Genomic DNA, 25,516 nt, shown 5'->3' on the forward strand with positions numbered 1-25,516 from the left:
CTGGTCTTCAAGCAATCTCAGATTTCCTGTGTCTTCTCCTTGGATAAGAAAAAGTTTGATGTGGGATGGAATGGGCAGTGGTGACGCATGATTTTTTAACCTGCGTCAAGATTTGCAATGCAAAAATGAGGATAAAATTTCCCCAAACTTTCCCATTTATCTTGGAGTCTAGGGCAGCACTGTCTAATAGAATCTTCTAAAGTAACAGAAATGGTTTAGATCTACACCGTGCAGTATAGTAGCCACTAGGCACATGTGGCTCTTGAGCACTTGAAATGTGGCTAGTGAAACTGAGAAACTAAATTTTTACTTCTATTTATATTACTGAAATTGAATGTAAGTAGCCAAATGTGGCTAACATATTGAAACTGCACAAGACTAGGGTATCTTACAGCCTGAGAATGAGACATGGACTGAGAACCATGAAACCACGTTCTAATCCTGGCTTTATTACTTATTGCTTCATACTTTGGCTTTCTTACTTAAAAGTGAAGGAGGGCATCTAATCTCTTGCTACTCAAAATGTGGTCCCCGGATCAGCAGCACTGACGTCTCTTGGGAGCTTGTAAGAAACACAGACTCTCAGGCCCCACCTTAACCTACTGAGTCAGAACCTGCATTTTGGTGAGAGCTCCCCCCATCCCACCCCAACCAGGTGATTTGTGTGTACGTAAAATTTAGATAAGTAGACTGGTCTAGATAATCTTTAATATCTCTCTGAATTCTATAAGACTTTAATTAGACTTAATTGTATGAAAAAATCAGTAACCTTTAGAAATTGCTTGTTAGGGACTGGCCTGGTGGCGCAGCAGTTAAGTTCATGTGCTCCGCTTTGGCAGCCTGAGGTTCACCGGTTCGGATCCCGGCATGGACCTATGCACCGCTTATCAAGCCATGCTTTGGCAGGCGTCCCACATATAAAGTAAAGGAATACTGGCACAGATGTTAGCTCAGGGCTAATCTTCCTCAGCAAAAAAGAGGAGGATTGGCAGTGGATGTAAGCTCTGGGCTGATCTTCCTCAAAAAAAAAAAAATTCCTTATTAGCTGACCACATGAAGCTTAGTTTATTATCAGTGGAACCACTTACTCTGGACCATACAGAAATTAGCCTTTGAGTGGCTGAAGAATTTAACAAATGTCATCTTGACACAGCAGAGAAATACAACCCTGGAGGCGGAGGCTAGGGACAGAACCAAAACTGACTTGGCGTGAGGGGTGGAAACAGGCTTGGGGAGCTACGGAGGGGACACTGGGAGGCGCTGATCGGCTTTAGGAAAAGCCCCCTTCCTGCTCAGAGAGCTCATGAGGTGGGGAGATCAGAGGCCACTGGGAAGAATGAAGCTTAGGAATCAAAGTTCCCTACAGAGAAGAGAGAAGTCGGCTTCCCTTTTTAAATGTGCTACCCTATTTGTGATCGAGGGACCCTGTGGGTAGCTGGTATTCTGTCTCCCTCACGTTCTTGCATGTTTCAAAGCATATGTTCTGACTTCTGAATGCAGGCAGGTGGCAGCTGCCTGCTGAGAGAGCGCATGCCCCACCTACACCTCAGTGCTAGGAGTGGCAGGAACCCAGAGAGAGCAGGATAATGAGGGGGAGGGCAGTTGGTTGCCCACAGGAAAGCTTTCAAGAAGGGGGAGAAATGCAACCTGAAGTTCTCTAGGATTTTTGCCTGATCTGGGTTGATTCAGCCACCATAGAAGGAGCTGCAATGAGCAACGGTCTGACTAGGGGAGAGAGAGACTAAAGGAAACCCACATTCTCATTCATCTTTGTTCAATTGAAGCTTCCACCTGAGCAGGGACCTACACTCTCTCCTATATCCATTTCCTTTCCACCTGCCTGGACCCAAAGCCAGTGCCACTTATTTTAAGTTTTTACTGCAGGCACAATCATTGCATAACAACCAAAAAACCCAGTGGCGTACAATTGTAAGCATTTATTGTTCAAGTGACTGTGGGTTGGCCGGGGATCAGCTTTCTTGGCTGGGCTCAGCAGCGCCGTTCTGCTTCAGGCTGTGAGTCTGGTTGGCTTGGCTCCTTCACTGCAGGCTGGGTTCTTGTCTGCTCCATGTGTATTAATTCTGGGACCTCGGTTGAAGGGACAGCGGTTACCCAGGAGAACTTCTTATAGTGGTGATGGCAAGGTTGAGTGCACAAGCACGTTTCAAGCCCCTGCTTGTGTCATATCTGTTAACAACCTGTTTGCTAAAGCAAGTCATGTGGCCAAGCCCTAGGTCAGGGTTGAGGAAGAACACTTTGTCTCTTTGGGGAGAAATTAAAAGGCTACAAGATAAAGGCATAGATATCATAAAAGTGAATAATTGGGACCCTTAAAAGCTCTCAGCCTCAGGGAGGAGAGACAGATTGTGTCCTTAGAGAGCCGAACTTCTAGGGGCATTAAAAGTACACAAAATCAGCAAAACCTTCTAAGTACAAGCAGTGCAATTTGGGTTGTACCCTTTTTGTAAAGCACAGTAACTTGTGCTTTACAGCCCCTGTATCTCAGGAGACTAGATGGCTAAGGACTCAGACTTTGAAGTCAAAGATCTCCACCATTTCCTGTCTGAATGTCCCTGGGCAAGTTACCTATCATCTCTCAGCCTCGGTTTCTTCATCTGTAAAATGGAGATAATAATGGTGCATGCCTCATGGGGTATTGTGAAAATACCAGCCTGCCATATAGTGAGTGCTTAATAAATATTAATTTTTTATATCACTATTTTGTATTTTATTAGTAACATAGCAGAAAGTAGGAGGTAGATATAATACAAAAGGAATGTGATTGCTTCAAGCATAGAACATACTATTAAAACACTTAGGAAATCTATCCATGTAGCCAGCTGCTCCTGGAACAGCAGGAGAAGGAGGGAGGGACATGACATGGACCAACACCTGCCACGGCCCACTGTGGTGCTGCGTGCCTCCTGCGTATCCTCGCACTTACCATCATTAGAAGTAATGCCAGAACAACTTTCAGCTTTTCTTATGATCAGATCCAAACAGCCTGGAAGTTTGGGCCTAGAGACAGGATTCCAACACAGCGTCCCTAGGCCCACGATTTAGAAGTTTTAAAATTGAGGGTCTGCTGTGAAGGTGCTGTGCACAGCCTCTTGTACGGGGCAGAGAGCGTGGCACGTGACACAGGTTATCCATGCAATTACACCAGTCCTCATGCCACTGTTCCTCTCCTGGAACTCCTCAGGGATAGCCGGGATTCCCATCAAGTCCGTTCACTCTTCCACTGAGTTATTTATTTTAGGGACTGACACTTCCTAAGGTCTCTCACCGTCAGGGACTAAGAAAATCAGGATCGCTTTTAAGTCCCCCTGGGAGCATACTCTTCCTCCCTTAATTCATGGAGCCTCATCAACAGGCTGTCACCCCAGGCTCCCCAATCTTGCTCCCCTCTTGGAAATTCTCTCTGGACCAAGTTTTTGCTCCCTTGCCTCTGATGCCTGGATTAGTCCTATGGGGAGGCTGGAAGGTCATGCTTATCTGGCACCTGGGATGCTGGGCGGAAGCAGCTGGTCACATTTGTTCAGGGCCTTCCATTGACCAGCACTCGTCTCCTCTGCCCTGCAGCCATCTTAAGTGAGCTCTTACAGAGGGAGAATCGCGTCCTGCACTTCTGGACCTTGAAGAAGCGGCGGTTAGACCAGTGCCAGCAATACGTGGTGTTTGAGCGGAGCGCTAAGCAGGTGTGTTGAGAGCTTTCCTGGCTTTGCCTTGGTTCTGGGGACTACACAGGAGCCCAGATGACTAGGACTTTCAAGCATCCAGAAGAGGGTCATAGCAGCAGACAGATCAGAGATGGGAGGTGGGATGAAGAGAGAAAGGAGAACAGGCTGTCACTTGCCAGACCTTCAGCCTTTACCAAGCTCTCTGTTCAGAGTTTGGTACCAGGAGTTGGGAGGAGATGCTGGGTGCAGATTGCCCCTATATCATGGATGATACTGGGCCTGGGATGGGAGAGTCCCCAGTCTAATGGACAAGACACTCTCTTTGCTGGTGGGATGTTCCAAGTCTAACGGGGGAGGGCTCATTCATAAAATCAACTTCCAAGTACATACTGATCGAATTGTGCCAGCATTTCCTGGGTCCATCACACTGTCCCAAACCACAAACCTTCATTGTAGCGTGGCATGTCTTCCTACTGACATCTGGCTTTTGGGGCACTGGATGGGTTCTTTCCTCCCACAGGCGCTGGACTGGATCCAAGAAACAGGTGAATATTACCTCTCAACACATACCTCCACCGGAGAGACCACAGAGGAGACTCAGGAACTGCTGAAAGAATATGGGGAATTCAGGGTGCCTGCCAAGGTAGGAAGCATCCTGGAGCCCTCCCTAAATCCACGCAGCACTCCCCACTCTGGCCAGGTTCACACTGCAGAAGGGAGAGCAGCGTCTGTTCGCAGAAATGCTTGACCACAGTGGCAAGGGGGAAGCACAGGTAGGATGGTTTCCTTTGAAACCTGAATACCCAAGGAATTACAGGTGCTGGGTAGACCATCTGTATACAGGAAGTTGGCTCCTATACACTGGGCTTCCAAATACTGTCTTCATGCTCCAGGTTCTGGAATCTGCAGTATTCTTCCAAGCCAAATAAACGTATTCATGTGAAATACACATGGCATATGTGAACATCTGCACCTAGCCACATATTCTTGAAATTTGAATGGCTTGGGAGCCCACCTCATGGGAAGGCCAATGGCTGTGGGTGGGTTCAAGAAGCAGGTGAGTTTATTTCCTGAGCTGACTGCTTCCATCTGGCCTCAGACCCACAAATGAGCCAGGCTAGGGTCTCTGGGGAGCAAAACGTGCACTGTTGCACATACCACACACCCTCACACCCCTGTTTACACTGCGACAGAGAGTGCTATAAGAGGAGGAAATCTCATTTTCATCTGTTTTCACAGCCAGGATTTGATTTGAGGACCCTTGGGTTTGAATGAAAGTCCAGTCTGTCTCAGCTCCCTCTTTGTAGCGTCCTTGTCCCTCACACTGAGCTTCCTGCCCTGGCGGAGCCTGTCTTGGCATCACTTCCATACATAGCAGATGCTCTTCCCAGGGTGAGAGCTGCTTTGTGGGAGTCAAGGGAGGAACATGTTAATGCCCATCCTACCCAGAGATCCCTCTGGCACTGCAGCAAATGTTCCTCTAGTTTGCTGTGACAAAATTAGGCTCTTAGCCTCGTTCCGGAGCTGATATTTCAGACGTGGTTATCTACTTTATGATTCCTACGCTGTGAACTCTTGATAGTGGGGAGGTCTCCTCTGCATCCTTGGAGCTTTTGGGTGTGAGAATCTGTGAGTTCAGATAAGAGAGTCATTTCAATACCAGCTAGAGCAAACAGCACTAGGGAGGTGGCAGAGGCACAGAACCCTTTTCAAATCCAAATGAAAATGGCTTTGAATTACCCACTTTATGTCTATCTGGCCCTCTCCAAATAGTGTCAATAATGAACCATTAACAGGCTGAGGAGTATCAGATCCCCTGGTGTTCCTATCCACAGAGGATGGATCATAGCAGATACCCAGAACCTCTGAGGATCAGACTCTGTCCATAACTAAAGTGAAAATGTGGAGAACTATGTAGTCAATTTAATCCAACCTTCCTTTACCATCTTCCTCCTGTCTTCTTCCTTTTCTCCACTCACATTATTACCACCCTGATCTGTAGTAGCTTCCTAATTGGGTTCCATGCTTTTGGTCTTTCCTTCCCTTCAGTCTGTCTTGCTCTTCACTACCATTCTTTTTTTTTTTTTTTCCAATTATTTTTTTGAGATCGTAACAGTTTATAACATTGTGTAATTTTGAGTGTACGTTCTTATTTATCAGTTTCTGTATAGACTGCATCGTGCTCACCACTAGTAGTCTAATTTTTATCCATCACCTTACATATGTGCCCCTGTACCCCTTCCACCCACCTCCAGCCCCCTTCCCCTCTGGTAACCATTAATCTGTTCTCTTTATCCATGTATTTGTTTATCTTCCACATCTGAGTGAAATCATGCAATATTTGTCTTTGTCTGTCTGGCTTATTATATAATACCCTCAATGTCCATCCATGTTGTTACAAATGGGACAACTTTGTCTTTTTTATGGCTGAGTAGTATTCCATTGTGTGTGTGTGTGTGTGTGTGTGTGTGTGTGTGTGTGTACCACATCTTCTCTATCCATTCATCCATAACAGGGCACTTGGGTTGCTTCCACGTCTTGGCTATTGTGAATAATGCTGTAATGAACATAGGGATGCATAAATCTCTTTGTACTGTTGATTTCATGATCTTTGGATAGATACCCAGTAGTGGGATAGTGAATCATATGGTGTTTCTATTTTTATTTTTTTGAGAAATCTCCATACTGTTTTCCATAGTGGCTGTACTAGTTTGCATTCCCACCAGCAATGTATGAGAGTTCCCTTTTCTCCATATCCTCTCCAACATTTGTTATATTTTATCTTGTTAATTATAAGCATTCTGACAGGTGTAAGGTGATATCTCATTGTAGTTTTGATTTGCATTTCCCTAATATTAGTGATGTTGAACATCTTTTCATGTGCCTGTTGGCCGTCTGTCTATCTTCTTTGGAAAAATGTCTGTTCATCTCCTCTGCCCATGTTTTGATCAGGTTGTTTGTTTTTTTGTTGTTGAGTTGTAAGAGTTCTTTATATATTTTGGAAGTTAACCCCTTGTGGGATGTATGTTTTTCAATTACTTCCTCCTAGTTGGTGAGTTGTCTTTTTCATTTTGTTCATGGTTTCCTTTGCCTTGCACAAGCTTTTTAGTCTGATGTAGTCACATTTGTTTATTTTTTCTTTTGTTTCCCTTGCCTGAGTAGACATGGTATTTGAAAAGATACTGCTAAGACCAATGTCAGAGAGCATACTGCCTATATTTTCTTCCAGGAGTTTTATGGTTTCCAGTCTTACATTCAAGTCTTTAATCCATTTTGAGTTAATTTTTATGTATGGTGCAAGATAATGGTCTGCTTTCGTTCTTTTGCATGTGGCTGTCCAGCGTTCCCAACACCATTTATTGAAGAGACTTTCCTTTCTCCTTTGTCTGTTCTTGAGTTGCCATTCATTTTTAAAACACCGCTTTGGTCGTATTACCACCTAGCTCAAAAACCTCAGTGCTTCTCCTGTGCCTCCAGGCTAATGCTCAACAGCTTCTACAGTGGCACCACCTTACCTCCCAGCTTTATCTTCAGTCATTCATTTATGCACATTTTATGCCCCAGCTAAATGGATGTATTTTCTTACCCTCTGAGAGATACATCATATACTTCCTTGTCTCTATACCTTTTCTATACCATTTGTCTGCCTAGAATATTCTTCCCTTCCCTCTAATCTGTACTTTTTAAAAGGAGCCCACCTCTCCACCTCAGTGCCGCCTCCTCTGTGACCCTGCCTGCATGCCAGAATCTGGTCTGGCCCATCCCTGCACTGCAGCCCTGTTGTCTCTAGGACCCTAAAGGCACTGGATGTGCATCATCCTGCTCTCCAGTGATCTGTGTACACTGTTGTCTCCTGTATGAGCCAGCAAGATCCCAAAGGGCACACTTTATTCTCTTACCTGACTGTTTCGTATGCGTTGAAGGGAGGCCACAAACATTTGTGAACATAAGAAAAAAAAGAAATTTGGATAGATTTGAACAACCCCCCCCAAATCTATATTTAATATAATTATTTTACTTTGGCTCTGTCTGTTCTCTCTCCCTCTTAGCTGTTTCTGTTAATGGGGTTTCACTCTCCCATCTATCAGGTTCTGAGTCTCAGAGCTATTTGTTATTAGAATATCCACAGGGTAACAAATCCAGCTGAGGAGCTTCTGATGAAAGGCAACAGCCTCCCGCTCCACCCCACTCCCCCTTCGCAGAGGCATCCTTTAACCAGCCATCTTTGGTTTTAATCTTTATAACCAATAAAATGAATTTGAAATGGAAATCAACTCGACCTGAAACCACAAGGGAGTAAATATAGTGGACCTCATGATTGAACCAGGCCATAGAGTATACTGAATTATTATACTCTGCTCCAAAGAAACACATCAAGGAGAAGAAACACAGAATATCAAAAGGTGCTTTCTATATAGCAATTCACAAATGTAAGTATAAAAATAAGATAAAGAGAATTTGGGTAAGAATAAGAGGAAAACAAAATCTTCTTATTGTGATAGGCTGTAGAGAATCCAGTTAGTACAATACAAATGATATTTTCCTATTGTAGGTTTCAAAATTTATAACGGGTCAAGGTGCATGGTGATAGGAAAGCTTAATAATCTTGACTTCTAGAAGAACTCCATTTCTTCTAAAAGCAAAACCTTAAAAAATTCTGTTTTTCATTTTTTAGAATTCAGTGGTTTTTAGTATATTCACAAGATTGTGCAACTATTGCCACTATCTAGTTCCAGACCATTTTTATCACCCCAAAAACAAACTCCATGCTCATTAGCAGTCGTTCCCCATTCCCACTCTCCTCAGCCCCTGGCAACCACTGATCCTTCTGTCTCTGTGGATTTGCCTGTTCTGGACATTTCATATAAATGGAATCATGGAGTCATATAATATGTGGTCTTTTGTGTCCGGCTTCTTCCACTTAGCATAATGTTTTCAAGATTCATCCATGTTGTAACATGTATCAGTACTTCATTTCTTTTCATGACTGAATACTATTCCATTCTATGGATATACCACATTTTATTTATCCATTCATCAGTTGGTGGACATTTGAGTTGTTTCCAATTTTTAGCTACTGTGAATAATGTTGCTGTGAACCTTTGTGTACGTTTTTTGGTGTGAATCTGTGTTTTCAATTCTCTTACGTATATCCCTGGGAATGGAATGGCTGGGTCAAATAGTGACTCTTTGTTTAACTTTTTGGGCAACTGCCAAATGGTTTTCCAAAGTGGCTGTACCATTTTACATTCCCACCAACAATGTATAAGAGTTTTGACTTCTCTACATCTCTCCAAGACTTGTTATCGTCTCTTTTTGCTATGGCCATTCTGGAAGGTGTGAAGTGGTATCTCATTGTGGTTTCAGTTTGCATTTCCCAATGACTAATTATATTGAGAATACACTTTTTTAAACTGTTAATTTTATCTCTGAAAGTGAAAGAAGCTATGAGATAAACTGGACTTAATTCTTCTTAACAAAAGAGAATTAAGTGATAATGCAAGGGACTGGAGCCTTAGCTGAACTAAATTATGTCTTGTGCAGAAAGAGAACACTGGGCTTGTCAGATAGGCACTTTAGACCAAGAAAAGTAGAATCTCAACAGTTGAGATAAAAGTTGGACGTAATTCTGTTTCTGAGACTCTTAAGAGGAATATAGCTCACGTGAGATGGAAATTCTTGAAAAGTTTAGTTTTCCGCCTACAATGACAAACTCTCGCCTGTGACATGAATATGGAGATATATCTCGAGAGGATCGTTTACCCACACAGGGACCCTAATAAGTTTGTATCTACGAAGAATGTATCGATAAATACAAAGAATATCAGCAATGAAAGGCAAATTAGAAGGTTATAATGAGATTATAAGAATAATGTCAAGAAGGCTAAATCTTAAAGACTTGTGAAATGTGCTAAAGACACCAAAAGTGCTTTTTAAAAACTATATTTAGAGGAAGGCTCATTGATTAGGGGAAGATGGTATGATATTAACTGATCAAAGTAAAGAAGGAAGAGAAAGAAAGAAAAAAAGAACTGAACCCTTCTTTTTTACCTGTGTCTTTTCCAGCAGATAACATAGAATTCAAAAAGGAAAGGGCAAAACATACATTAGGGGACGCATGAAGCCCAAGATGAGTGAGCTGTCAGTTCCAAATTTCCACGCCCAGATGAATTCTGTTCCCCAAAGGCTCCCTTTTGTCCACAGGATCATGTCCGTACTTCTGAACCTAACATTCAAGACCCTCTACAGTCTGACCCCCACTTTATCAGTCCATATAAGTTACTCTGTTTTGGTGGTAAGATTTGAGTTTCAAACTGGCTCAAGTTATAAAGAGGAGAAGACATTGTATGGCTATAGGTGGAAGTAAAGAAGATAGAGGCTATATGGCTGGACCTCCCAGGAGCCCAGGAAAAGCCAAATGACTCAGCCTTATTGGAAAAACAAGAAATGTGGCATCGTGTCAGCTCTAGAGATGAAAATTGGGATGTCACCTGAGACCAAGGGCAGTTCCAGCAGCCACATTATCTAATCATCTCATCGCGGGGGATCAGGGATACATTAGCTCCATTCGGCTTCCCCTCTCTTCTCCCTGCTGTCTGTCTTTCCACGTCTGCTCTGCACCCAACAGCCCAGGTCCTTGTCTCTGCAGTTCAAATCCCCAGAAAAACCACCTCCATCAGTTTAGCAGATTGCCACTGTCCCTCTTTCGACACAGCTTTTAGGCCAGGACACCTCAGAAATCACTGGCTGCATATTGATGGGCTGCCCTTGTGGGACAAGTTTTTACCTCCGATCTCATCAGCTGTGGCCAGGCATGTGACAGGTTGCATGGTGCTGCCATAGTCCCTTTGTATAAGAAAGCATTTCAGACTGCTCTCAGCAGGGGCCATGGACATGGTTGGTATCCAGTTTATGAGCCAAACTTATCATCTAATTCTTTTCACTATAAACCCTCAACTCTTTCTTGTCTGGCTTTACTTACCTCCAAACACAAGATTTACTCACTCACTCATTTATTCAACATTTATAGTATGCTTACCATTTTCTAGACATTGGCGATACAAATGAATAGATATAACACGTTTCTTAGGAGTTCATGGTCTAATGAAGGAGACGCATAAATAAATCAATGTGATACATGCTGAAGTAGTGGCATTTCTTCTGTTTTCAGGGGAAAAAAACCCCACCTCTAAATAAGATAGAGGTCCTTAGGATACCAGGTATCTTTTCTCAACCCATTCCCAGTTGCCTTTTCGTGGCTAAGGAGATGTTTCTCCTGTCCTCACCTCACACCCACCTTCTTTCCTTCACATCAAAGCTGGTCTGGGCCCATGTCTCCCAGCCCTGGGTACCAGCCCACTGCCCTACAGTAGGAGAGGCTCAGGAGTGGTGAGTTGCTGGAGGCTGGAGCCTAAGTCTCTCTGGCCGTGTGGTGGGCCACATCCTCTCTGCTTGCCTCTCTAGCTGGAAGCTGTCCCTCTCTGGCATTTCTTACCAGGGTCAATCTCTTGGGAGGGGCTGTAGATGAGCCTCCAAAGGCAAGGGAGGGTACAGATGGTGGAATAAAGAAAGAAAGGCTCTTCTGTCTTTTCTGCTGTTTCTCCAGTTATTTTCTGTCTCAGTTTCCCTCAGTTATCTAGAATGGTCCAAACCTTGGACCTGCTTTCTTCCAGTCCAAAAGATAATTTTACTTCTTAAAATATTATTTAAATATTCTTCCCTTTCTCTTAAAATCTATCGAGCTTCCCGCATAAATTTTAGTTTCAAAACCCAAACTTAAGATAAAAGATGAGCAAGTGTTTACTTGTTTGAACATTCCTCCCGTTTCCATATCTTACCCAGCGTTAAGTCTCACCCCGCTTTCGTGCCCACCTTCATTTTTTCCTGTTTTAAAATTCCTGCAGTGTTAACTATACATACTTCTCATTTTGGCATTCAATTACATAATGCCCCGAGTTATTTAACCACTCTGTGTGAAAATCTTGTTCCTTTTAGAGATTATAGACTGTTTCAAGGAAATGAGTATCTTTTTTGTTCTTTTGTGTACCCCTCAAGCCCATCCCCACAGCACTCTGCCCAATGGTGTGGACTGAGCAGGTGTTGAACAAACTCTTCCTAGAAATGAAATTAACCCAACACACATCAGAGCTCCACCTTACTCAGCCCTGTTTTGGATGTTAGCTTCGTTAACTCTTTTCTCTCTCTCTCTCATGGAAACTAAAGACAAGATCCTGGTGGTGAAAGGGTCCGAGTTTACTCTTAAATCTGCTAGTTGGATTTCTGTAGACCCTGGCATGTGCCAAACTGTTTAGAAAGCCTAGTTCAGGCTGGTACAGTGAAGGGAGGAAACTAGGAACTAAGGACCAGAGGCAAACAGGCTCTGTCACTTACAGGCGGTATGAACTTGGACAAGCCCTAAGCCTCAGTTTTTCTCATCTGTGGTCCAAAGAGACCCACACCACCTCCCTCTACCTACCTCCTAGGGATGCTATAAGACTCAAATGAGTCTCAGATGTGACATTAACATACTCTTTAAACTGATGAAGTGCTATATTAATGTAAGAGATTTACATCCATAATCATAATGGCTAACATTTATTGCTTCCTGAGTTCTTACTGTGAGCGCTGTGTTCCAGGCACTGTTCTAAGTCTTCCACATTCTCAACTCATGCAGTGCTCACAATGACCCCACAGCAGAGGTACTATCACGATCCCTATTTTGCAGATGAAGGAACTGAGGCACAGAGGGATTAAGTAATGTGTTCAAGACCTCCCAGCTAGTAGGTGACAGAGCTGGGATATAAACCCAGGCAGTCTGGCTATGAGGTATCCATGGCTGCTGTGAAGAAGAAAGGGGAATGGGGGTGAAGGGCCATGAGAGTAAATGTAATCCAGTAACTTAAGACTCTCTTTTGGGACAGCAAACCAAGGAGAAGGTGAAACTCCTGATTCAGCTGGCCGATAGCTTTGTGGAAAAAGGCCACATTCATGCCACAGAGATCAGGAAATGGGTGACCACGGTGGACAAGCATTACAGAGACTTCTCCCTGAGGATGGGAAAATATCGGTATTCCCTAGAGAAAGCCCTAGGAGTCAACACAGAGGTAGGTATGGGGGTCGCCAAGCTGGGACATCCCCCTTTCTCATCTTCATCAGCACGACTGCTCTCATCACCATGGAAGGAAGCAGGGTTTCCAGAGCAGCCATTCTGAGCTGTTGACCCCTTGAGCACTTGCCTTGTATGGTTTTCTAGTGGAGGAGATGGACCTTGCTGAGCCACTGGCCTCCAGCACCCGTGATTAGTCCTATAAGTATGGCAAAATTGGCTGGCCAGAGGTGGGGCCTATGGCTACAGAACAGAGTTTTTCTATGTGTAGACTTAACTGTTGACTTGGAGGATTAAACCCTTTCTCTTGGCTTCATCAATACCATCTTCCACCCAATTATGTTAATTAGCAAATGATTAGAGTCCCCAGTAGATATAATAGGGCTCTTTCAAGAGTAAGGGGTGCAATTTGTGCAAAGGCTATTTGACATTTCAGCTGAAAAGAGGAACTATTTGCCATGAAGCAAAGGAAGACTGACTTTTAATCTCTTCTTTGTAATAGGGGTCAGTAACCTATAAATTAAGAGCTAAATACAGGCTGGCAATTTAATCCTAGGATCTCTAATTCTTAAATCTTTAAATAGGTTCGTACTCTGAAGCAGAGCAGACTGAAGAGTGAAGTGATCAAACCACTAAAATTGAGGGAATTAATGTCTCCCCCAGGCTTTAACCTGTGAGGTTTTTTTCTAGAGATTTCCATTTTATATAAATATCAAACAGTGGTTGACATCAACAGAGATGGGCAAGTAGAAAATTCAGTAATTGTTCTATCACTTAGCTTTCTATTTCCAAGGGAAGATGCTTGTTTCAGTAAAAATATTTGCTATTGTTATTTTCCCTTGACAAATGAAAGTTTTCTTCCATCTTTATGTGTTTCTGTTTCACATCTATTTTAATGGTTAATAATCAATCTTGGACTAATTTGAGTGGTGTGTTTATTTAATCACGACCAAAGTCCTTGGGGAAATATGACATTAATTATCAAATGTGTTCGTTGTTTTTCCCTGCTGTGGATATTAGCCCTGAACATTTGACCTGAACATTTTATATCTTTCTTACTTAAAAAAAAAAAAATGATCCCATGAAGAAGAGTGCTCGTGGGTGGCAGTTTGTGGGATCCACTACCTTCTCATCCTTCTCCATTATATCTTTCTCTGTTTTTTTCCCTCTACCACCTCCCCCAACTCTGGTGACTTGCTTTCCCAAAGCATCTCTAAGGTGACCTCTGCAATCTCTCTGTGTAGGATAACAAGGACCTGGAGCTGGACATCATCCCAGCGAGCCTTTCGGATCGTGAGGTCAAGCTACGGGACGCCAACCACGAAGTCAATGAAGAGAAGCGGAAGTCAGCCCGGAAGAAAGAGTATGTTTTGGGGAACGTCCACCCAACTAGCAGGCTCCTCATGACTGTGCTTGTTTTCGCTGCCACCTGTCCCTTTTGGCAGCTTAATGTGTCCCCATGACAACCTACAGAGGTTGGAATGGACAGACATGATGCCTCCATCCATTTACCTCTTATCAAGAACTGTAGGGCATTGGTTAGTGGAAACAATGAACCATGTCAGCCTTAAACCATTTCTTGATCATTCTGCTTTCTTTATATTAGTTTTGCAAAGTTACACATATCCAGAGATCTTGCAAGGGCTTTATGAAGAATATTTTGACAGATTGCTTTTGGATAATGCTGGAAAAAATAGTGTGTCCTAAGATTAAGTAGCCCTATGTAGTTGATTTTGTCAAAACGAAGTAGAACTACAGGTCCCTTGAAGCTGAAGAAACTGAAGCTGGTCTGCAAAGTTGGAGCTTGTGTTTCATCTGGGGAGTGTATTAGTTTGTTTGGGCTGCTGTAATAAAGTAGGACAAATTGAGTGGTTTAAACAACTGAAATGTATTGTCTCACAGTTCTGGAGGTTGGAAGTCTGAAATCACCGCATTGGCAGGGTTGATTCCTTCTGCTAGCTGGGAAGGAAGGATTTGTTCCCGGCCTTTCTCTCTGCCTTGTAGATGCCGTCTTCGTGTTCACATGGTGTTTTCCCTGAATATATGCATGTATCCACATCCCCCCCTTTTTTAAGGGTACCAGTCATTTTGGAATAGGGGCCCACTCTACTCCAGTATGACATCATCTTAACTAATTACATCTGCAATGACTCTATTTCCAAATAAGGTCACATTCTGAGGTCCTCAGGGTTGGGACTTCAACATGAATTTGGTGGGGACACAATTCAGGTCACACCAGGGAGAGAAATGAGAAGACCACACTTGGCCAAATCTTCCTGCTGGGCTTTCTCCAGGACACCAAATAGCCAGAGGAGGGTAAAAGATGGGGGAAAAATAAAACAAAATGGGGTAGAAGGTATTGGAGCTAAATTAAGAGGAAAGACAGGCAAAACTGCAGGAAGCAGATGGAGAAAAAGGGAGAAGAAAGGAGAAGAATGCCGGAAACCCAAGGCAGTAAAATCAAAGACAACTTTTCAAAGAGTGTCGGATTATGCTCCCTCTGATCCTTCTTTCCTTGTTTACCGACCCCCTGCAGTGTACTAGAAACTTTGCTGACATGATCTTGTTTAATCCTTGCAGCAATCCTCTGTGATCAGCTGCTTTATAAGTAGGGAGCCTGAGGCTTGCAGAAGGAAGTCCTACCTCTAGAAAATGACCAAGTTCACAATTCAATTCCTGTCTGTCTGATGTCAAAGCCCATGCACTTTCCACTCTACCAATAGAGTAAGAATAGTAAAGAGAACGGCTGATTAACTCCTGCAAAAGGGATTTTTTTTTAATCAATACTTTAATTTTAATAGAAAAGCCACTGCTAGAAAAATGTATTGCTCTAAGGAATCACACCAAGAAAAAGATCCAGGAACAGATGCTGCTGATTTTAATATTTCTTGTGAAATTTCCAACAGGGGGCACTTTAGGGACAATCTTTCTCAAAATTTTCATGTGATGAAACAGCTAGAAATAGGGGTACTCATGAATTACCATGAAAAACTGACATTGAAAATCTAAGATAAATGTATAAATATATACTTTGTACTAAGTGAGATATTATTGCATATCACATGCCAGCTAGGAAGCAGCATTTCTAATAAAAATTTGTGAAAGAAAGAAAATGAAGTAGGTACACTCTAGTAAAGCCATACATCTAAGTTTAACAAGTGCCCCAGGACGTTGTGTCATTTAGGGTCCCACGGAGGAGGGGAGCCCTCTCCTGGCAGAGGTGTAGAACAGGCTTCTCTTTATGGAGACTGAAGAGCAGTTGCTCCACATTGTTAACTTGTGCGACGCTTGTGATCACATGCTGAGCTTCGTGCGCATCAGTGTGTGTTGTGAATGGGCCCCATTAGAAATAATGTTGAAGCGAACCAGATAATCTAGGCCAGAGGTCAGCAAACTATGGCCCACAGGCCAAATATGACCCATCACCTATTTTATATAGCCTATAAGCTAAAATTTATTTTTTATATTTTTCAATGGTTGAAAAACATCAAAAGAAGAATAGTATTTTGTGATGTGAAAATTAGGTGAAATTCTTTTGTGTCCATAAATAAAGTTTTATTAGAACACAGCCACTTTTTTTTTTTTACATATTGTCTGTGGCTCCTTTCACACTACAACGGCAAAGTTGAGTGGTTGTGACGGAGACTGAATGGCCCACAAATACTGCTATCTAGCTTTTTACAGAAAAAGTTTGCTAAACCCCCAGTCTCAGTGGTGGTATATTGGGCATCTGTTCCTGACTTTTAAACCCCATTTAACTTAGGCTACTGCAAACTGTTTTGGGTACAAATCAACAGTTCTAGCAAACAGAAATCATCATTCTGGAAGCTGTAAGAGAATGTAGGAAGCGGAGATTCGAGCTATCTAGTTGGTGAGAATGAATGTGAATGGTGCTGCATGCTTGTGCACACATGCAAACACACACACATGCAACTGAGAACACATGCATATCAGCACAGAAGCACAAAATGGTAGAATTAGGGTAGGAAAGAGAGAGAGGATATGGACTAGCTGGGCACGAACATGCTGAAGGGATGCAGAGCAAGTGATCAGACTGAGGGGGACTCAGAGGCAAGGAGTTTTGAAGAAAGGAAGAGACGTATGTTGGTAAAGTAGAAAAATAGGGTATTCAAGACTGTCATAAATGCTGGAGTGGGGAAGTAAAGTTTGAAGGAAGAGGGGTATTATATCTCTAACCAACTAAAAGCCCATTTGTTTCCTTCTAGATTCATTATGGCTGAACTACTCCAGACAGAGAAAGCTTATGTAAGGGACTTACATGAGTGCTTAGAGGTAAGTCTTGCAGTCATCAGTTCACAGCTGCATAGGAAATATGACATCCTTGCCAGTGTCAAGTCCTCCAGAGGAGCTCAGTGTCCTTTGTCTTCACCCAGAGCTTAGCGTCTAAAAAGCCAACCAGAGGAATGCCGCCCACAGTCAATAGTAATTTCACGGGAGTTTAAGTGCTTTTGAAAAGAAAATTCTCTCAGACTGGAGCAAGACCTAGCAAAAAAAAGTATGTAAGACATTCAAATTCAACATAAAAACCCTGACCAGTCAATGAACTCAAGTTGAGTCTGAAATCTGCGTCCTCCCCCAACACACACTCAAACACACACACAGTTGATATAATAAGAAGTGTGGCATTTGTGCTCTTGCCAAAGTTCATGATGTGAGTTTCCCTAGCAATAGTTCAAGGTAATGGAACATTCAGGTTTTCTTTCCTTCCTTTCTGTTTGTTTGCCATCTCGCTTTTTACACACTACGTGCCTTCCCAGTCTGTCTGACTCCACAAGTTTGAAGGCCTGTTTATTTTGTCTGTATTTCACGTGACAGTACTGCCAGTGATGAAATTGTTGCTCTCTTACAGACCTACCTGTGGGAAATGACCAGTGGCGTGGAGGAGATCCCCCCTGGGATCCTTAATAAAGAACATGTCATCTTTGGCAACATCCAGGAGATCTACGATTTTCATAACAAGTAGGTTGGTGGAGGGTTTCGGCAGAACACCTTTAGGGCTCTAAATACCCAACAACAGGGCTTCCCAACAAGGGGAGCAACGCTGACTGGTAAATCTTGCTTGGTAAAGTATTACCTGTTAAATTTTCTATGTCAGTTGCTGTCAGACTTCTTTCTCACTCATCCCTCTTTCTCTGCAATTGTCCAAAAAGAAATTCCTAGTGGAGAGTGAAGTCAAGTATTCAACAGTGTCCCTCCCCTGCAAAACGAGTTCTCCTTGGGGACCTGAATGGCAACATCCTCATGCAAATGATAATTAGGCTTTGAGGAAATAAAAGTAGCTTTTACTCATTAAAACTGTGGGGAATCCTGACATCAGAATTCATCTGAGCCTAACCATTCTACCTTGTGGGCCTTAGCTTTCAAATTCCATTGGAGTTTTCTTTCAGCCTAAGTGTTTCCTCTATCCCCAACTATTCCATCATCCCCACCCTCTACCAAAACAACATAAAAAAAATTTGATAGATAATAGAAAATCAAAATACCTAATGAAACCCATTTCTAGACAGCTTATAGGTGAAAACATTGATAAACGCTGTATGTTTTGGTGAAATAAGGAGAACCATAGAACCCTAAAACTTCATAACTGATTCTCTCCAGCTTCCGCCTTGATTTAAGTATCTCCTCCTCAGCAGACTAAACAACATGTTCCATTGTTAACAGAGGGTCAGCAAGAATGTTGGTTGATTAGTTATTTAACCAACTAATGGAAATGACACAGTTTTCAAAAGACAAATAGAATCTCAGGACACAAGGAATAATGTTGGCATAAAGTCCTCGAGCTCTCTCAGGAGCCTGCTGCAGAGAAGGGCTCAAAGGTAGACGTTCAGCATTGTAGGATACAATTCAGAGGAAGTCCTGGAGTCAGGCTAGTCAAGGCTTCTCCTGAGTTAAGTAGTCATGCTGGAGATAAAACTGCCAGCTCCAAGAGTTCCTGAGGAGGCCACGGGTACAGGTGTAGCAGCCACCCTGAGGCAAGATGCTACGACAGCACTGTCCAGTAGAGCTTTCTGCAATGATGGAGATGTTCCATGTCTGTGCTGTCCAGTACAGTAGCCACTAGACGTGTGTGACTACTGAACACTTGAAATGTGAGTAGAGCTACTGAGAACTGAATTTTTAACCTTATTTAATTTAATAAATTTAGATGGCTACCATATTGGACAGCTCAGCTCCAGAAAATGAGACCTCAGTAGGGCCTTTGCTAAGAATAACTAAGAGGCAAGCAAGAGTTGGCTATAAAAGATCCTGAGTTCTAAAAGGTTTAAATAAGGAGTGGAGAGTCACTCTTCTCTTGTCAACTTCTGATTATTAATCCCCTGTTGTGTCATCAAATGGTATCAGTTTAAAGAGAACATAAAATATGTAGCTCCCAGGACATGTTAACCTTGTCGGATTATGAAAGCAGTAAGCTCAAGGGGAAAAATCCTTCTGACTTTCTGGGAGTACTTAATAAAAGTTCCCGGACTTGGGGCCGGCCCCATGGCCGGGTGGTTGGATTCACGCATTCCACTTCACCGTCCCAGGGTTTCGTGGGTTCAGATCCTGGGCACGGAAATGGCACCGCTCATCAAGCCATGCTGAGGCGGTGTCCCACATAGCACAACCATAAGCACTCACAACTAGAATATACAACTATGTACTGGGGTCTTTGGGGAGAAGAAGAAGAAGAAAAAGAAAAAAGAGTTCTCAGTCTTTTTTTTTTTTTTTTGAGGAAGATTGGCCCTAAGCTAACATCTGTGCCCATCTTCCTCTATTTTATATGTGGGATGCCTGCCACAGCATGGCTTGATAGGCACTGTGTAGATCCGTGCCTGGGATTCAAACCGGCAAACCCCGGGACACAGAAGCAGAGTGGGTGAACTGAACCACTACACCACCGGGCCAGTCCCCAAGTCTTTTTTTTTAATCACAAATTTTAACATCCTCCATTTGGTTTATCTGGAAATCTCCAGATGTAGACATTTTCTCTCCCAATAAAGCCATTCTTGACTATTGATCCCAAATTGCATCATCTGAGCCCAGCTCAGCATTATCCCATCTCCCCCAGGATATCTGAGAAGACATCAGACTGGTAAGCAGTGAGTCATGTGACTTTACTTTTCTGATTTATGATCCCTGGGATTTAGTCAACAAGTCTCACTTTCCCCATATTCTTACCAAATTGGCTAAGCATAGGAATCTAGAGATGACAGTGTGCACTTCCTTTGAGCCCTGCTTTTGCCAAATCAGTCTGTAAGGGAAAGAATATTCATTTCAAAATTGACCAATTCTAACAAAATATCTAGCATACCCGTGCCTCTTATTCTGGTTTCATGTATCACTCTAGTAAGCCATGGTGAACAATTTGGTAGCTTTTTAAATAGCTGAAAGTCTACCTACCAGTTACAAAATATAGTTCTAAGAAACTCTTTTGAAAAAGTCAAGTCAAACCATATGGAGTGCTGCATTCTGTACAGGAATAAATTCAATTATCAAGAACACAGCTACCCAGCAAATGTTACCTATTTATAACATTATAAAGAAACAAGAAGAAAATAAAAACCAGCCTCTGAGCAGCCAAAAGAAATAGCACAAAGATAAAGTTCCTATCTTTTCATAGAAGCCCCTTTCTTTCCTCCCTGAAAGCCACCTTACCCCTTGGTTAGATTGTTTCCAAGCCCTAGCAATTTAGAAGCAGCAACTAAGAATCAAGAACTTAATCAAGGCATTTGATACCAGCAGCATCAAGTAAGACCTGACAAGAAAGAAGACAGATGAACTTCAGAAAAAAAAAATAGGCAAAGAACCCCCCAAAATCATAGTGGTCGAGGGCTCCTCAGTATTGGTGCAAACGATCCCGTATCCCAATATAGAGCCCACCACAGCCACTGTGTTACAGTATAGCATAATAATTGATATTAGTAACAACCCTGAATCATTAGTATGTTCTGCATTAAAAAGTAAGGAACGCTGTAATGCATTTAGGAAGGGATCCACCAAAAAAAATAGCTTTTTTAAATTATCCACAACTTAAGGGAACATCAAAGAAAATCAAGCTGTATATTAATTCCCTACAGGATCTAGAGGGCTAAGGCTTTACCCTACTCATAATATAGGCTTTCTACTTATGCTATACAAATTTTGATTAATGAAGAAAGCATAACATCTCTAAAATCTCTAATACATAAGAGAGAAAATGGCAACTAAGTCACCTTTGAAGATCCAGGAACTGAACTCTATGAGAGACCATGTCTTTCACTGCATAACCCCAGTGTCAGGCACACGGTAAACCTTAAGTAAGGATGGATGTTGGGTGGATGAATAGATGGATGGATGGATGTTGGATGGATGGATAGATGGATGGATGGATGGATGACAGACGGACAGGACTAAAAAATAGAATTACAGTTTGCAGACTTATGGCTAATGTCATTCAAGTCATAATTTAGTCTTTTGTTTGTGAAAGTCTCAAGACAGGGAAAACCATTAGGTATGATTTTTTTTTTCCGCATCACGACTAGAACCTTCTAGACAAGCAAAATAATTGAATATCTGAATGAAGGAATTTCCTGGGAGCTTCTTAATAAGAGGAGCATAGAATGGTCCAAACACCTGTTTGCTCTCAGGAATGCTTTTCTGAAATGATCACTTTTTTTTTTTTTTAAAGATTTTATTATTTCCTTTTTCTCCCCAAAGCCCCCCGGTACATAGTTGTATATTCTTCGTTGTGGGTTCTTCTAGTTGTGGCATGTGGGATGCTGCCTCAGCGTGGTCTGATGAGCAGTGCCATGTCCGCGCCCAGGATTCGAACCAACGAAACACTAGGCTGCCTGCAGCAGAGCGCGTGAACTTAACCACTCGGCCACGGGGCCAGCCCCTGAAATGATCACTTTTTAACCTGAAAATATCCAAGGTTTTTTTTAAAACCCCAATTGTTTGCATCTTTCCAAAGTTACAATTAAGTGCTATCTAACAGGGAAACATACTTCTCTCATTTCTGGTGCATAGCTCAGGTTATCTGCCTAAACTCCAGAGAGAGAGGGAGGGAAGGAGGAAGACCAGGAGATGGAGAGATTGAGAGGCAGAGGGATTGAGACTGACATTGCATGGATGACCCAATTAGCTGAGTCCCCAGGAAATTAGTACCTAGACCAAGGGTGATATGATGAATATGTTAAATATCTCAGCCAGTTAGTATTGATCCTTTTAAATGGTGTCACTTTGAAAAATGACACCCAAGATTAGTTCTGTGTGTGTGTGAGAGAGAGAGAGAGACAGAGAGAGAGAGAGAGAAAGAGAGAGTTATCTTTCTCAAGCTCCTTTGCCTATATAGGTATCGAATGGAGAAATTGACAAACACCAACATTTCTACAAAGAGGAACAATTCAATGTGTAGAATTTAATACTACAAGTAGCGGTTTTAACACACTTTGGAGGTTTAAGCAGAATGATACTTAGTCTTTACCCTCCTCTCTCCCCACTTTTGTACTACATCTCTTTTCTACAGAGCTAAATAGGAAGAGCATGAAACTTTATCTACACAAGAACTAGGTCCATTTCTACAGCATTTTGCTAAGCCTTCCAGGAGCACTCAGATAAGATAGTGTGTTCCAGAGATAGATCCCCTAAAGGGTGAGGGTGTTGTTAATGCCGTCCCCCCACTTTGACCAACTACAACTTGTAATTCAGGAAAATCATTTATTTTCAGTTTGCCTTGATTATGAGATTCTTAGCTCTGGTAAGGGCAGCTGTTTGTTTAAAATGCTCGTCAAAGTTAAATCGGAACTTTCCTTTTCCCTTTTTAGTTATTTGGAGATATGGCTGTATGTGAGACTGAGCAGGAACATTTTTATAAAATCTCTGCTGTCAGGGCTGAGGGTCTTCTTCACCGGCTGGTACAACCATCTCCACTTACAGATAAGGACACTGAGACCCTGAGAGGAGCCAATGCCTTGCCCAATATGTGACACCCCCTCCTTTAAAGATAAGGCATAGATTCTGGGGGTTTAGGTCCCCCCACACCCATCAGTGCTCTCTCCCCTTCCGCCACTCCGTAGACCACCAACTGGGATTGCCAGATCTGGTTGGTGTGGTTCATATCTAACCAGCTTGCATGTGGATCCCCAAATTGGAGGAACACTTTAACCCATTTCATCCAAGTCCTTATAGTACTTACCTGAAGAAGTCCGTTTTCAGCAAGGATTGGAAAGGCAAGTAGGGGGCCAGCAACCAGTGCTAGCTCTCCCTGCTGCACACACTCTCCCTCCAGCTTGGCCAGAAGTTGTTAGATTTGGCCTTGGGCACCACCCACTGCATTCCCAGGCTGGTGCTCCCCAGCCCAAGGCTGAGGGAGCAGGGCCAGAGCTGTGTGGGACTGAGCTGGGAGCCCTGGCCAGGCCAGGGTCAGCCTACCAGGGGCCCAGGTAGCCAGGGTCAGCCAGGAACAGAGGGTGGTGTGCAGCAGGGGTGAAGGCAGGGTGGAGGAAGTGATGGGAAATGCCTGCGAACCAGTCCCACATTTCCATCACCTTCCTGGAGTTCCTTCTTGGACCCACCCTTTGCTAGTTTGGAGATGGAGCTGGGTCCCAGTGATGAATCAAACCCAGGCTCTGCCCTCTGAGTTCTGGGAATTAGTTAGGTACCTGTGATAAGGTAGAGGTGGGCACAAATGTGGTTCAAAGGAGCAGAGGACATAGCCTCAGTTGGAGTCATAGGAAGGGCTTCACGAGGAGGGGGCATTTGAGATGGAATTTAAATGACGGGGGATTTTCACAGCCTGTGATGGCTCCCTTGATGTTGAAAAAGGTTTGAACAAAGGCCCTCCAAGGGAGGAAAGTGGTGGAGTCTAGCAGGGAGGCTGAAGAGGCAACAGGGAGGCATTTGTGAGTGCGTCTCAACCCTGGGTCAAAGTGGGGAGAGGGCCACCTGTCACACTCCCAGTTAGACTGTGTTTTGTCACCTCTGTGTCTGTGAGACTGCAGCAGGGGAAGGAAGACGTGGTGGGTGGAGGTAGTGCAGTCAGAAATGGTGGTGGGGAACACAGGAAGGGAGCAGGGAGACAGAGTGAGGTGGGAATGTGGGATAAAATACCCAGAGAGAGGAGAAATGAGAGAACAGTGAAGGGGTGGATAGCAAGGAGAAACAGCAAAGGGGGCGGGAGGCAATAGCGGAGGGGGGGAGGCGGATAGAGAGAGAAAGGAAGTTGGGAGGGGGGTAGTTGATGGGGAGAGAGATGAGTAAAGACCCAGACCTCCCTGGGGCTACTGTGGGCAGGCAGCAGAATCAGCAAGGTATTTTCTAACATTTTTGATCATGAACCAAAGAAAAAGATTATACATTGTGTCCTGATGTGCACAGGCTTATATATTATATATAACAGGGAAATGAAGTTTTTCAAAATAACATCCTCACCGTGTGTGACTCACTCTGATATTTTGGGTTAGAGTCCCTTTCTCCTCCTTCTTTTTTATTGTTGATTCCATGCGCTAAATTAATGTTAAAACCCCTTGGAACCCAGAGGGTCGATCTGCAGCTACAAGGCGAGGAGCTGGCTCCACCAGGTGGTGACAAAAATGATATGCAGCCCCCCGCCCCAGCTCAGGGCCACGCGGCCAGGCTGCTGCTGCTGTCTCCTCCTGTGCCTCTCCTGCCCCTCCCCAACCCCCAGACCCCTTGCTGAAAATACACAAATTCTATGCTTTCTATGCTTCTTCCCCCCTCCAAATACCTTTGGTATTAGTTTCATCCCATTTACAGAAAATCATAGAATTATAAAATATAAAAACCTTTCTAGATAATCTAGTTCTATTCTACTCCCATGTTTTATAGAAATCAGAGCTTACAAAGGTTTGTGACCCGCCCAAACCAATTAGTAGCACAGCCAAAGAATCCAGGTCTTCATAACTGCCTATTCCACCACACTGTCCTTTTCTTAATAGTCAAATGTCAAGGGAAGAGTACAGGGAAGACCTGTTGTGATTTTTCTTGGACCCTAAACCTACCCTCTAAGGGACAGCTGCAGGCCTTACACAACCTGTCAGAAGGGCCCTATAAAGATTTAACTGTGGTTTTATTGTTGTTTGTTTTTTCAGTAAGCTATTGACATTGGTGCTAGTTATAGATATTGGTGAATACCCATAGCAAGGCAAAGTCTAAACATTTATTTCAATGTGTCAAAGTAATGTTAATCTAACTTGTACACACCAACTGCTTAGCATCCATGCCCAGTTGCTAAGCAGCACATTATTGGATATGAATAACATTAAATGCAAGACTCATTTTTTTATATTTTATTTTAACATTAAACTTACTATATATCTATGCAAATACTTTTTGATTCATCTGACCACACAAGGTAAACAAAATTAGGAAATGTTAACAAAACCTATTCAACAGGGAGCAGTGCGGCAAGATAAAGTGCTGCGTGAGGATGAAGAATGTGCTGAGGGTGGGTAATGAGCTGAGCGGGGGTCCAGCTCTGCACACTTTTCCCTTCATCTCTGACCGAGGCTGAAGCTCCTGGTGCAGGAGGAAGGGGCAGAGCCGGGTGACTCTCATGGCTCAGCCTGGGGGCCCAGACTGCTGAAACGCTTCCACCAGTAATCCCGCACCTTCCTTGGAGTGCGTGTGACTGTCTGTTAGTTTCCTAGCTCCCAGTATGCTCACCAGCTGTCCTAGGCCCTGCAGTCTAGAGCCTTTTACATTCTAAGCTCCAAACCTGTCTAGTCAC

At 43.2% G+C, this 25,516-nt stretch overlaps 1 protein-coding gene and 1 long non-coding RNA gene across 37 annotated transcripts in view; one reads left to right on the forward strand and one right to left on the reverse strand.

Annotated features, from left to right (window-relative positions):
* The window catches only part of KALRN (kalirin RhoGEF kinase), a 637,850-nt gene that overhangs the window by 376,100 nt on the left and 236,234 nt on the right, over nucleotides 1–25,516 (forward strand). For all 36 annotated transcript variants that reach the window (XR_011503193.1, XM_014866840.3, XM_044771457.2 and 33 more), the window contains 6 exons: nucleotides 3,583–3,698; nucleotides 4,201–4,323; nucleotides 12,602–12,784; nucleotides 14,031–14,149; nucleotides 17,013–17,079; nucleotides 17,657–17,766. Coding sequence is in view for 35 of the 36 variants with exons in the window: in XM_014866840.3 (XP_014722326.1) it covers nucleotides 3,583–3,698; nucleotides 4,201–4,323; nucleotides 12,602–12,784; nucleotides 14,031–14,149; nucleotides 17,013–17,079; nucleotides 17,657–17,766 (718 nt within the window). In the remaining variant the exon portion in view is untranslated. The remainder of the gene's footprint in view (nucleotides 1–3,582; nucleotides 3,699–4,200; nucleotides 4,324–12,601; nucleotides 12,785–14,030; nucleotides 14,150–17,012; nucleotides 17,080–17,656; nucleotides 17,767–25,516) is intronic.
* LOC139045238 (uncharacterized) lies at nucleotides 414–23,874 on the reverse strand. Its single transcript, XR_011503194.1, has 3 exons — nucleotides 22,964–23,874; nucleotides 17,066–17,289; nucleotides 414–2,088 (listed from the first exon to the last, which is right to left on the reverse strand). It is a non-coding gene; the product is annotated as an uncharacterized lncRNA (long non-coding RNA).

This window comes from Equus asinus, chromosome 5, assembly GCF_041296235.1.
Source record: "Equus asinus isolate D_3611 breed Donkey chromosome 5, EquAss-T2T_v2, whole genome shotgun sequence".
NCBI lineage: Eukaryota > Metazoa > Chordata > Mammalia > Perissodactyla > Equidae > Equus > Equus asinus.